Source organism: Bos mutus, chromosome 13 (assembly GCF_027580195.1).
Source record: "Bos mutus isolate GX-2022 chromosome 13, NWIPB_WYAK_1.1, whole genome shotgun sequence".
NCBI classification, from domain to species: Eukaryota; Metazoa; Chordata; class Mammalia; order Artiodactyla; family Bovidae; genus Bos; species Bos mutus.
The window spans coordinates 71,602,836-71,616,210 of record NC_091629.1 but is presented as its reverse complement, the minus strand read 5'-3'; the positions used below and the strand labels follow the sequence as shown (position 1 = coordinate 71,616,210).

Genomic DNA, 13,375 nt, shown 5'->3' with positions numbered 1-13,375 from the left:
TACACTCCAATCCCAAAGAAGGGCAATGCCAAAGAATGCTCAAACTACCGCACAATTGCACTCATCTCACACGCTAGCAAGGTAATGCTCAAAATCCTTCAAGCTGGGCTTCAACACTCTATGAACTGAGAACTTCCATATATCAAGTTGGATTTAGAAAAGACAGAGAAACCAGAGATCGAACATCTGTCGGATCATAGAAAAAGCAAGGGAATTCCAGAAAACATCTACTTCTGCTGATTACACTGAAGCCTTTGACTGTGGATCACAAAAAACTATAGAAAATTCTTAAAGAAATGGGAATACCAGACCACCATCCCTGCCTCCTGAGAAACCTGTATGCAGGTCAAGAAGCAACAGTTAGAACCGGACATGGAACAATGCACTGGTTCAAAACTGAGAAAGGAGCACATCAAGGCTGTATATCATCACCCTGCTCATTTAACTCACATGCAGAGTACATCATGAGAAATACCAGGCTAGATGAAGCACAAGCTGGAATCAAGACTGCCAGGGGAAAAGTCAATAATTTCAGATATGCAGATGATACCATCCTAATGGCAGAAATCAAAAAAGAACAAGAGAGCCTCTTGATTAAGGTGAAAAAGAAGCATGAAAAAGCTGGCTTAAAACTCAACATTCAGAAAATGAAGATTATGGCATCCAGTCCCATCACTTCCTGGCATAGGGATGGGGAAAAAGTGGAAGCAATGACAGACTTTATTTTCTTGGGCTCCAAAATCACTGCGGACAGTGACGGCAGCCATGAAATTAAAAGACGCTTGCTTCTTGGAAGAAAAGCTGTGACAAACCTGGACAGCATATTAAAAAGCAAAGACACCACTCTGCCAACAAAGGTCTGTTTAGTCAATGCTATGGTTTTTCCAGTAGTCATGTACAGATGTAGAGGGTTGGACCATAAAGAAGGCTGATCTCCTAGGAGATCAAACCAGTCATTCCTAAAGGAAATCAACCCTGATTACTCATTGGAAGGACTGATGCTGAAACTCTAATACTTGAGCCACCTGATGTGAAGAACTGACTCACTGGAAAAGACCCTGATGCTGGGAAAGATTGAGGACAGGAGGAGAAGGGGCTGACAGAGGATGAGATGGTTGGATGGCATCACTGACTCAGTGCACATGAGTTTGGGCAAACTCCAAGACAGTGAAGAACAGGGAAGCCTGGCATGCTACAGTCCATGGGGTCACAAAGAGTCAGACACAACTGAGCGACTAAACAGCAGCAGCTACTAAATAACTCACTGGCACTCTCTGGAGTCTCAGAAACTGTCACTGACCAGAAGAGTTTAAGGAGACAAAGCAACTAAATAGCATGTGGGATCCTGCACTGGATCCCAAAACAGAAGAAGGATGTTAGTGGGAAAACCATGTCCAGTTACCAGGGTTGCCCTTGTTAATACCTTGGTCCTAACAACTGCACCATGGTTACATACAAAGCTGATTCAGAGGAAGCTGGGGGAAGCATATATGGGAACCTTACTGTATAACTATTTCAAGTTAAAAAAAAAAAAAACCTTTTTCCAAAGAACAAGAGTGTTCTGTCCCATAAACCACGTATCACTGAAAAATAGTGTTTTACCACCAATTCTCTAACCTTAAGAGATAAACATAACAAATTTTATATGTATTGTGTATAATTAACTTAATACACAGGCTTCCCTGGGGGGTCAGATGGCTAAAGGATCTGTCTGCAATGTGGGAGACCAGAGTTCAATCCCTGGTTGGGAAGATCCCCTGGAGAAGGGAAGGACTACCCACCCCAGGATTCTTGCCTGGAGAACCCTATGGATGGAGGAGCCTAGCAGGCAACAGTCCATGGGGTCACAGTGAGTCAAGCTCAACTGAGTGACCAACACTTTCAGTTTCACTTTTTCAACTTCATACACAGGGAAAGCCCAAAGCCTCCTTACCGAGGCCCTTCCTTGGCCCGCTCCTACCTCCCCATCCCCTAACATCTGACAGGAAGATCATCAAGATTCCCCTGCACTCACAGGGAGCGACGCGAGGCATCCCAAGGATGCTGATTCCTATATGCATCCACGAACTGAGAGACTGGGGAGGAGGAGACAGTCATTAATGCAGCAAGTACATTCTGAGTGCCCATCCCTGCCAGGCACCGTTCTGGGCCCCTGGAAAACAGCCACGAACAAACCTGACAAGGTTACCAGCTTTCATGGAGTTTACATTCAAGGAGAGGGACGATAAACAAGAAACCAAACAAAAATCCTTTCACATGCACACGCACAGAACTCAATCACGGTAAATGCCATGAAGCCGATGGCCAATGCAGTTGATAAAGACGTCTCAGAAGAAGTGGTATTTGAGCCAGGACCTGATCTTTCTCTAATCCCCAGTTTCCTCATCTAGCAAGTGGAGCTAAAAATATTCACTCCTGTGGACTGTTGTCAAGAATTAAATTAGATAATGATGGCAAAGGTTTTAGCAGAGTTCCTAGTGAGTGAGTGCCTAGACACAGTAATTGGTGCCAAAAATCACTTACCAACACTATTACAGTGAAGCACTTTCTCAACTGACTTTAAATTCTGTGTTGACATTTGCTCCACGTGTCTATGAGTGGACTGCTGATCACAGAAAAAGTTCCTTCCCCTCCCCTGGGCAGCAACAATGAATAATGAATATACTTGGGAAAGAACAGAGTAGGAAACACAAGCTCGGTGCAGAGTCGGAGGAAGTGAAGGGACGCACCCAGGCCCCTCTGGCAGTCCCTCCCGTGTCTGGTGAGAGTTACTGGGCTGAACCCAAGGGGAAAAGGACTACCTTTCCGTGAGGGGTTTCTGCGGGCTGCTGTCTGTAACTACAGCGAGACAGAAGGCAATCCAGGCCATCGAGAACAGAGGGAGGCCCTGCCCTGGGGAGGGGATGGAGGTGCTGGGGCGTTGTCACATCAGCCCCAGGCCAGAAGTATAATGTATTTCCTTCCACAAAACAGGCCTTAGCAAGATTACATCCCAATTCCAGGATCCACAAAAACAGAAAAAGCTATTGAAATAATTTAGAAAATTAATTGTGAAATGAGACTGTGTAGGCTAAATCAGCTTTAGACCAAAGTGCTCTCTCTACATTGCACCACTGGACATTTCAAAATAACCTCTGACACAAACACACACACACACAGATGCCACGAATAAAATAAAGCAAATTTTACTATTAAATTACACTTACTAAATACTCAAGTCACTTAACATTATTTCAAACTTCTGGTACTCACATGTGCAAGTGCATCACACATATTAAGATAGTTTTAAATTTTGTGTATGAAAAACATCGCCAGTCATTTGCTTCATGTTACTTGTCAAGTCCACCTGAAAGTGGAGGAAGTCAAGTCTTACCTAAAAGAAAGAAAAAGCCTCCATCTGCCCCAGACTCCATGAGTCAGGGTCAGCGCCAGCACAGCGCTCCCCGGGGAGTCTCCCCGGGGCCCCACAGCTACCCACCCGAGTGCCTACTGCCTGGATCCCCCACCAGCATCCTAAGCCAACTCAATTCACCACGGTGGCCCTTTACTCTGACCTGCTCAGCCCACATCCTAACCTTGGGAAAGGTCATGCCTCCACTTAACAGGGCCCCGAGCCACTCAGTCATCTGGCTCTTCCCCTCTCTACGCCCTACTGACTGGTCTTCAAGATGTTTCTTGCAAATGCAAAATACAGGATATAAAACAGTTATACATTATGTTGCTACACAATCAGGAGAAAGAAAAAAAAAGACTGGATTCAAATGCACCTGAATTTTGGATCATCTCTGAATCATGAAATTATATACAATTTTCGATTTGATTTCTTGGGTACACTTTTTGCACACATTTTTAATAAGCACACGGTATTTTCACAATCGAAACAATATTGTGAAAGTTTTTTCAGGGTCCTGTTCATAAGTTTCGATCTCATGCCCTTTCCTATTACTCAGAACTCCAGCCTCATCCAGGGTCCCAGCCCTCTCGGCCACACTCCAGTTCCCTGAACGTGTGCCCACTCCACAGAGAGCTGAGGCCTCGGGGCCCTGCAGCCCAGGAAGTGGCAGCAAAGTCAGTGGGTAACGGTGTATACAAGGCACTTAGCACCGCCCTTGGGAAATAGTCAACCAATGCTCACTGTTGCTGGCCATAGTGGTGTTTCTCTACACTGCTATTGGATGAAACTTCTGAAAATCCATCAGCAGCTCTCAGCGCCTAAAAAGAGCAACCAATATTTACAGAGCGCTTACTCTGAGGCCTGATACTGTTAGCAAGGGTTACTTCATTCAAAAACCATCTCAGCCCCACGAGAGGGCTCCTGCGACAATCTCCACCTTACAGGTGAAGAAACGGAAGCACAGAACACCTGAGTAGAGTGCCAAGACCCAGAGCGAGGAAGCGGGAGGACTGGGGTTCAAACCCAGCTCAGCCCAGCCTTCCTGTCTGACGGAACTTTCCACGAGGACAGACATGCCCTGTTCCACATGTAGATACTGAGCACTTGAAATGTGACTTGTACAGCCAAGAAACTACATTTTACATCTTATTTAATATTAATATGAGCAGCTGCACGCAGCCAAGGGCTACGACGCTAGCCAGCACAAGACAGGACTATAAAAGCCCCAACTCCCAAGCTGAACAAAGAAATGTCCTCAGAACACCCTGCCTACCAACCTCTCAACCAATCCTTACCCAAATCTCCAGTTTGTCTAAGATCCCCGGTAACTGTATTTGGTGCCATCTGCCAGGCATCCCCGCCTATCCTCATCTGAGCCTTCTGTACTATGGGGGGGAACCCATTCTCCACCATGACTGAGCTATGTGACCTCAGGCAGGCTCTCTGGGTCTCTGAGCCTTGCTCCTCATCTGCAGAATGGAGGGACTGTGCTGCCTTTCAAAGGGCATCAGTCAAGAACTTCACAGACCCTCTCTAAATGGTGGTCGCTGACACCCCTTCTTCAGGGCTCAATTGAGTCTCTACCCTCTCATCTAAGGGACCCTGGGAAGCTACAGACCTCTGCCTCCAACCTCCAGAACCCCGAGGTCCCCCTGACAACCACACTCGGATTCTGTTGCTGCCAGCGTGTGTGGCTGTGGCCCTGACTTCTCCGCCAGCAGCCCAGCCGTCCCCTGAGGCCAACAGCTCTGTCATCAGCGAGCCCAGGACAACAAGTCCCCGGGCGGAGGGCTCCAGAGGGAGGCGGAGCCAGATCAGCCCGCTTGATTATCTGGGGCAGCCGTTCTGTTTCCCCTCTGTCAAATGGGGGTGAAAAGCCTCTGTCAGTGAGTTGGTGGAAGGGGGAAAGGAAGTCCCCAAGATGAAGAAGTGAGCACGTGCCTGGTGCAAGGCAAGGCAGCGGCTCAACAGACACAGCCCACCAGAGCCTGGTGCCAAAACAGATCGAAGAGGCCTCCGCAGAGCTATCTTCCCCGCCACACCTGCTCTCCAATGGGAAGACTTCAGCAGAGCCTAACGACATCAACCCCAGTCAAACAACCACTGGCATTTTTTCTTTTCCTTTTAACTTGACAGACATGACAGCAAATTCTACCTGAGAGGCTAATCGGGAAGAGAGGCTGAGAACCGTCATGGATAGAAGGTGTGGGGTGGACCTGCCTTGTCAGATGAGAAAGCGCATTACAAAGCTAACATCTGGTCTGCTGCCAGCACTCAACAAAAAAAAACTGGGGGGGAGAACATTTTTAAAATACAAGTTATTGCATAAAGGTACAACTGTGAAATTCTAATAATAACAGCAGCCATGGCAACCCACTCCAGTACTCTTGCCTGGAAAATCCCATGGATGGAGGAGCCTGGTGGGCTGCAGTCCATGGGGTCTCAAAGAGTCAGACACGACTGAGCGACTTCACTTTCACTTTTCACTTTCATGCATTGGAGAAGGAAATGGCAACCCACTTCAGTGATCTTGCCTGGAGAATCCCAGGGACGGCGGAGCCTGGTGGGCTGCCGTCTATGGGGCCGCACGGAGTCGGACACGACTGAATCGACTTAGCAGCAGCAGCAGTCTTCACAGAGCCCATGCTATATGCCAGGCACCACGTGTAGAGCTTTGCCCCATGCACGTATCTCTTCTGCACCTCATGAGTGTTCTTCACACTGCCAACTGCAACTCATCAGTAGATCTTCAAGTCAATTTAGTAGACCTAAAAATAGACATGCGGGGGGGTTTCCCTAGTGGTCCAGTTGTTGAGACTCCGGGCTTCCACTGCTGGGGCTGTGGGTGCGATCCCTGGTCAGGGACCTAGGATCCCACATGTCCCAAGATGTGGCCAAGAAATTAATTTTTTAAAAAATTTTAAGAGAAAATTTTAAAAGAGACAGAATAGAATAGGATAAAATTGAAACTATGAGTGAATTGCATGTAACACTTCATAAATCTTTTACATATCTACAGGGCTTCGATTTTAAATGTGTTTCTTATTGTGAGTCATAGTAAAAAGTATTTGGAAAAGACCTTGTCTCACAGAAGATTTTATAAGGTATATATAATTATCGTCACCATTTTGCAGATGTAAAAATTGGGGCTTAGGACAATTAAGTCTCTTGTTCAAAGGTACCCACCTGGTAAATGACAGCTAAGACAGGAACCCAGGCTGTCTACCCTCAGACCCCGAACATGTAACCCCAATAGATCAACCAGATAGGATGGATGACCCTGAAAAATCACCTAGTGTTTCCAGGAAAAAACAAGCAACTGAAACCGACGGGAAATGGACAAATTAGTTCCCCAATTATTATTTTGCTGGCTCTTCAGAAGGTAAAAAAAAAAAAAAAATCTATCTTGTAAGACTGTAAAAATGAAACCAGTGAAAAAAGAAAAGATGAGGCATCAGACCAGGGGGAGAAATCACCAAGAAAAAGACAGAGACAGTACATAAATAGTAAGCTTTTGCCCACAAAAATTATGAATGAATGAAGTGTCTGCTGACATTTTATTCGTGTTATAAAGCATAGCTGTGACTGTCTAGGAAACTGACTTTTGGACAAGCTATCTTCTTCAGTCTGGAAAATGGCATGATAATCACAGCCTCTACCTGTGATTAAATGAGGTTCTGCACCACTGGTCCAGAGAAAACACTCAATAAAGGGAGGGGCTGTTACTTGATGGAACGCAATGGCTTTTTCAAACTTCAAACTACTACTTCTGCCACATAACCAAAAACCACAAGATAGTGCTGGGGTTCAGGGTGGGCCACCCCAAAATTCACTTCCATGACATATTGATTGTTTTAAATTAAAGTTACTTAAGAAACGGCCAATCTATGAGGGATACTCTGGCCCTCCTCTCCGTCTCCCTGAAAGCAAGAAACCAATCTCCACATGAAAGGCAGACCCCCTGTCTGTGGAGGTGGGAGGACACCCCTACTGCCAAAGATGGGGATTTTGGACCTTGTTCTTCTTCAATGTGCTACCCCAAGGGGCTTCCCTGCGGGCTCAGCCAATATAGAAGGCGCGGGTCAGGAAGATCCCCCTGGGAAGGAAATGCCAATCCACTTCGGTATTCTTGCCTGGGAAACCCCATGGACAAAGGGCCCCGCTGCTGCTGCTGCTAAGTCGCTTCAGTCGTGTCCAACTCTGTGCGATCCCATAGACGGCAGCCCACCCGCCAGGCTCCCCCGTCCCTGGGATTCTCCACAAAGGGCCCTGGTGAGCTACAACCCATGGGGTCACGAAGAGCCAGATGCCACTTAGCAACGAAACAACCACCCCAAGCTCAAACCCTGTTTAGACTCCTCACTAATTGGGCACACAAAACCTAAGGTTCTTTGACCTCTGTCAATTCTTTACAAGTTTGTTTCTTTTCCGCCTGTTAACCTTCTGTCAATTTCATTATTAGACCAGGCACTAAGAACTCACCAAGAGGGAGAGGAAGAAGTTTCCTCCTCCTGGATAATTAGTAAAAAGAACGCATCACATTTCGTCCTTAATCAAGCAGTGGGTGCCTCTTCAGAGGACTGGTGACCACACAGGCTCCTGGCTTAGAGTCAGTATCTCACCCCCTTGCCCCATCCTTCAACAGGATGCAACCCAACCGCCCTATCACCCCAGGCCTCTCCTTCCTACTGGCTGCTTCCTGTTTGCCTGCCTTCAGGGCTTGCACCCTTATTTGCAAAAGCCAAGACAGGGAACAACTTAAGGGTCCATCAACAGACGAATGGATAAAGAAGACGTGACCGACAAACACACATAAATATGAATATGTGAGTATTACCCAGCCATGAAAAAGAAGAAGGAGATCCTGCTATCTGTAACAACATAGATGAATCTTGAGGGCATTATGCCAAGTGAAAACAGTCAGAGAAAGAGAACTACTGTATAGATGGCCCTTACACGTGGAATCAAAAAAAAAACAACCAGCAACAACTAGGTCAAAGGAATTCGATTTGTAGTTTCCAGAGGCAAGGGATAGGGAACAGGGGGACTGGATGATGGGCGTCCAAAGTCACAAACTTTCAGTTATAAGATAAATAAGTCCTGGGGATATAATGTACAACATGATGACCATAGTTAATACCTCTGGAAAGTATTTAAAAGCTGTTTTGAGAGTAAATCCTAAGAGTTTTCATCACAAGGGGAAAAACATTTTTTTCTTTTTTTTGGAACAATATGAGATGATGGATGTTAACTAACCTTATTGTGGTAATTATTTCACAACGTATACAAGTCAAGTTATTAGGCCGTATATCTGACACTTACAAATATGTCAACACATCTCAATCAAACTGGGGGAAAATTCATTTAACAACTTCCTTCAAACCTCCTGAACAACGAGCTAAAACTTCTTTCTGTGGCGCCAATGACTTCTTGGATAACTCTTTAAAACTACATAAACAAGTTTTGAATTATTAATTATAAAACTACCAAGAGCAAAGTAAAAACTCAAACAGTCTTCTATCCTGGCCTAATACACTCTTCATCAGCCCTCCTCCGCGGAGTTAGCTGTCAGGCTTCTTGTGAATCACTCTACACAGATACGGCCGTGTGTGTGCATTTTTAACATTTTTAACATTCACACAACTCTACAACAGTGTATGCATCTGTGAGAACCTTGCTTTTCTTATCTAATTCTCTATCTTGGAACTCTTTTTAAGACAAAGATCCTAAGAGTCTTTTGTAAGTATTAAATTGTACTCTGCCAAATGACTTGGCCACAATTTTAAAATTCCCCCATTACTGTACATTTAGGTCATTTATGATGTTTTTGTTGTTGTTATACAAAGAATGATGCAGAAGTATCCTTATACATACATCTTGGTAGATAGGAATACAATCTATAAAATAAAATCTTAGAAATGAAATTTCTCAACCAAAGAGTTTATAAATTTCATATCTTGACAGCTACTGTCAAATTTCCCAACATGGAAGTTTCAAAGGTGTTGACCCTTTATGATCCCATCACCAACACTCAAAGTTCAGCTAATCACCAATCTCATCAGTGAAAAATGGTTTCTTACAAATATTATAACCTGCAACTCTTTCCTTATGAGTTAAGCCAAGCATTTCTGGTTGGCCATTAGTATACCTCTTTCCACTTCACTGCCAACTTCCAGAACATTTTCTCTCCTTGAAATTGCTCTTTGGAAGGTTATCAACACTCGTCTCCAAGACCAAAGACGTACTGGCAACAGCAGAGTACCATCTTGGCAACACCAGACACCAGCAACCACCGCCTCTTCCGGGCGCCTTCTCCCTTCCCTTCACGACCATGTGCTGTGCTGGTTCTCCTCCACGCCTGCAGGCCAATCATCTCCCTGGAAACCTGCTGAGAAGCATATCCCAGCGCCCAGCCTGATTCCCTCTTCTTCTGATGGTAAACAGTCTTTTTTTTTAATCTACTGTATATCTGTGCTTTATACAGAAAAATAAGGTTTCTAGGTATTTCCCTCGTGGTCCAGTGGCTAGGATTCCACGCTCTCAATGCAGGGGGCCTTGGTCTGATCTCTGGGTCAGCGTATCAGGATACTAGATCCCGCAAACTAGATCCTACATGCCAAAACTAAGACCCAGCACAGCCAAATAAATAGATAAACAAAATGTTAAAAAAAAAAAATTTTCTCCTCCTGAGAAATCTCCACCTCACTGTAACATTCTTAAACTGTCATCCATGTGCTAAAAATTTCCAAATGCCAATCCTCAGATCACCTGAGACTCGTGTTTTCTTCCAGTCTTCTCAACAACAGCAAAGAAATGGATGTCCTTCCGACACTTCAGACAGTGAACTTCGTCAACACTTGGGGGAGCACTCATTCTAGGGGGACACTGTGCTTGTATTTTACATTTACTGCATCTCCTGAAACTCACAAACCCAAGAGAACACACCTTCCTCAAACCTCTCACACCTTCTTAAGCATCAAACCTCAGTTAGTGACTATTCTTCCCCTCTCCCCAACTTCCCACCCAATGAACTGCCAACTCCTGTCAATTCTGCCAGCAAACTGTCTCCGTGGATCCTTCCAGCCTTCCCACCCCCACCTGTAGCCAGACTTCTGCCTCCTCGTGCTCAATTGCTCAGTCGTGTCCAACTCTTTGACCCTATGAACTGTAGCTTGCCAGGCTCCTCTGTCCACGGGATTTCCCAGGCAAGAATACCAGAGTGGGTTGCCATTTCCTTCTCCAGGGTATCTTCCTGACCCAGGGATCAAACACAGGTCTCCAGCATTGGCAGGCGCTAAATAAATGCTTTCTAGTTACTCAATACAATCTTGTAGCATGTGCTCCAAAGCTTCTTTAGTTCAAAGAAGGAAAAGAACTTTCATATCTTGTACATGTAAATCCAAAATAAAGAACAATCTTTTAAAAACATCTAAATGGGGCCATTTGTTTTGTAGGACTGAATATACATAGAAATGCATATATCTGACTTACCAAAAAGTCAAACTTCTTCCCTAAAAAGCTTTAGAAATAACTTAAAAATCACAAAAGCACAGGTTTCCAATAGCTACAAATCAGAATAATGACTCCCTATCTGCCAAAAGAAAAACATAGTCAGGTGAATTAAAGAAGGTTCCAGCAATCTCTTGATTTTATAATCCTCTGATGCCTCAATCAGCTGTCAGAACTAACAAACAATGACCTCCAAAGTCAACACAAGAAAAGTAGCAAAGGCCATATGGCAAGTTAAATGCTCAACTTGCTTGAGAAGCCAATAAAAACAAATGGCCTTGTGTGAACTACTCCTATCAACTGGAAAGGACATATCCCATTTGGATCCACTTTATTCTTTAAAGTTAAACCAATTTAAAAAGTAACTATTCTAAAGCCAGTGATTATAGTCACTGAAAAGGAAGAACAGATTATTCTTCAGAGAATGTAGAGTGAAATCATTCTGAAAAGCATCACTTAGTGGAAACATTCAAGATTAAATTATAACCACCTCCCTATTAACATCGGCATATTTCAAACACGTGTACTTAAGTGTCCTTGAATTTTTTCTCCCAGGAAGCAAAACTTATTAAAGTTTTCCCATCCACTCTTTAAGCTGAAGTTAAGGATGGCGAAACTACTGATCAGAAGAAGTCAAGGTTCATGTTCGGTGAATCATAATCATCTCTTATTAAGAAATTAAAAAGTTACACCGATGATAGTGAGAGAACTTCTCAGTTGGCACAATTGAGGGGACTTTGCCTCACTGCTCTGGTGCCCCGTAACCACGCTCGTGAATTTACACCTTCAGGAAAGTGATCCCTTGATGCTTTTTAAAGGGGGAGGGTGCAAACTTCCTCAAATTCTCGGGACGGGGAGGAGTTGACAGGAATCTTCATGGCGCCGTAAACTCTTTACCCCCCGAGTGTCCTCCGGAGCAGTGTAAAAGCGAGAGCAAAGCTTCAAGTTGCCCCAGGCCCCCAGAGGCCATCACCGGGCCCGGGGTGCCGGGGACGGCTCTGGACCCCAAGTCCAGGACGGCTCTGGAGGGGAGCTGGACACCAGCTCCCTCCGGGTGAGGAAGCGCGCGGGAGCCACCTGCGCCCCAACCCCTGTACTCACCTGCGATTCATGGGCCGGACCCTCACGGCCACCTTGACCGAGGCCATCGCTCATCCCGGCCCGGCCCGCGTGCGCCCGCGCGATCCCGCGCCCGCCGCAGCCCGCGACTCCCGAGACGCTGCCCGCGGCTCCCGCCCCCTTCCCCGGCCCCCGCCCCTGCGCTCGGGCCGGACTCTACGGCAGCGGCTGCCCTCCGGCCCCGCCTCTGAGCATGCTCAGAGCGGCTCCGGCCCGCGTGATCCGCGCTCCGGCGGCTCCCGGGCGGCGCGCAGGGGCGGAGCCAGGGTGCCTGGGAGCCGGTTCCGAGGTCAAGAAATCAGGTAGTTCGAGCCTCAGGGCTGCTAGGGACGGGGCGATTTCAAGAAAGCCTAAAACCCAACCTCATTCCTTGAAAAAACTGGGAGGAGGCAGAAGAAGAGGAGTTCGCAGCAATTTAGAGCCAGCTCAAGAACCACAATCCTGAGGTCAAATTACCAAAAACAGTTTTTCAGCCCTAACCAAGGACCTGGCTTTACCCCACCGGGAAGGAGTTAACTCATCCAATTTAAAACCGGAGCACAGAGATTATCACAGCTTGATAGTGGGCCACTGCTCAGGTCTTCTCTACTACTCTGAAGCTGTCTGAGCCTGTGTTCTGGACCCTTCAATTCAGGGATACGAAGAAATGAAAATAAAAAGGGTACGGCAAGAATGGCTATATGGTCTGAAACCAGATCTTAATTGGACTTTTTTTGCACTTATGTTACAGTTGGGGCTTCCCAGGTGAATGAGTGGTAAAGAATCTCCCTGCAGTGCAGGAGATGGGGGTTCCATCCCTGGATCAGGAAGATTCTCTAGAGAAAGAAATGGCAACTTGCTCCAGTATTCTTGCCTGGAGAATTCCAAGGACAGAGGAACTGGTGGGCTACAGTCCATGAGGCCCCAAAGCGTCCGACAGGACTTAGCGACTGAGCACATATATGTTACAGTTCCGTCTTCAAGGAATTAGGGGTGGGAACGACTCTCTCCCGGGGTTTAGGGTCTCGGAGAAGTGAAGTCCGAGGTCCTATCCCGGCTCCTGTCTGCTCCCCTCTCCCGAAGAATGCACTCTTTGGGGCATTCGTTCACACACACCCAAGGGCCCATCTATGAGCCACAGGCCACATTAACCAAGACATCAATTCTGCCTTCCTCCGCTGCCCCACTCTGGGCCTCTCAGCCCACCCATCCCAGCCCCACGACCCACCCTTCCTGCCTCCGGTCTCACAGCTGAAGGGGGGTGGGGGCAGGCAGGAAAATCCACAGAAGGCAGTGCCATACTCAACAGCCAGTGTGCCCCCACGTTCCTAATGGAGCCACAAAAGGGTGCTCTGCCCTCATCTCCTCCTTGCC

The 13,375-nt window shown here is 46.3% G+C and overlaps 1 protein-coding gene across 5 annotated transcripts in view; it reads right to left on the bottom strand.

Moving 5' to 3' along the window:
- The window catches only part of KIF16B (kinesin family member 16B), a 306,272-nt gene extending 294,110 nt beyond the window's left edge, over positions 1-12,162 (bottom strand). For 2 of the 5 annotated variants that reach the window (XM_070381955.1, XM_070381956.1), the window contains exon 1: positions 12,005-12,162. In XM_070381955.1, the coding sequence (XP_070238056.1) occupies positions 12,005-12,051 (47 nt within the window). In that variant the 5' untranslated portion in view covers positions 12,052-12,162. Of the gene's footprint in view, positions 1-9,542; positions 9,611-12,004 lie in introns of those variants that run through there. The other 3 variants (XM_070381958.1, XM_005906500.2, XM_070381957.1) reach the window with 2 other exon arrangements.
- Between the last annotated feature and the right edge of the window lie 1,213 nt (positions 12,163-13,375).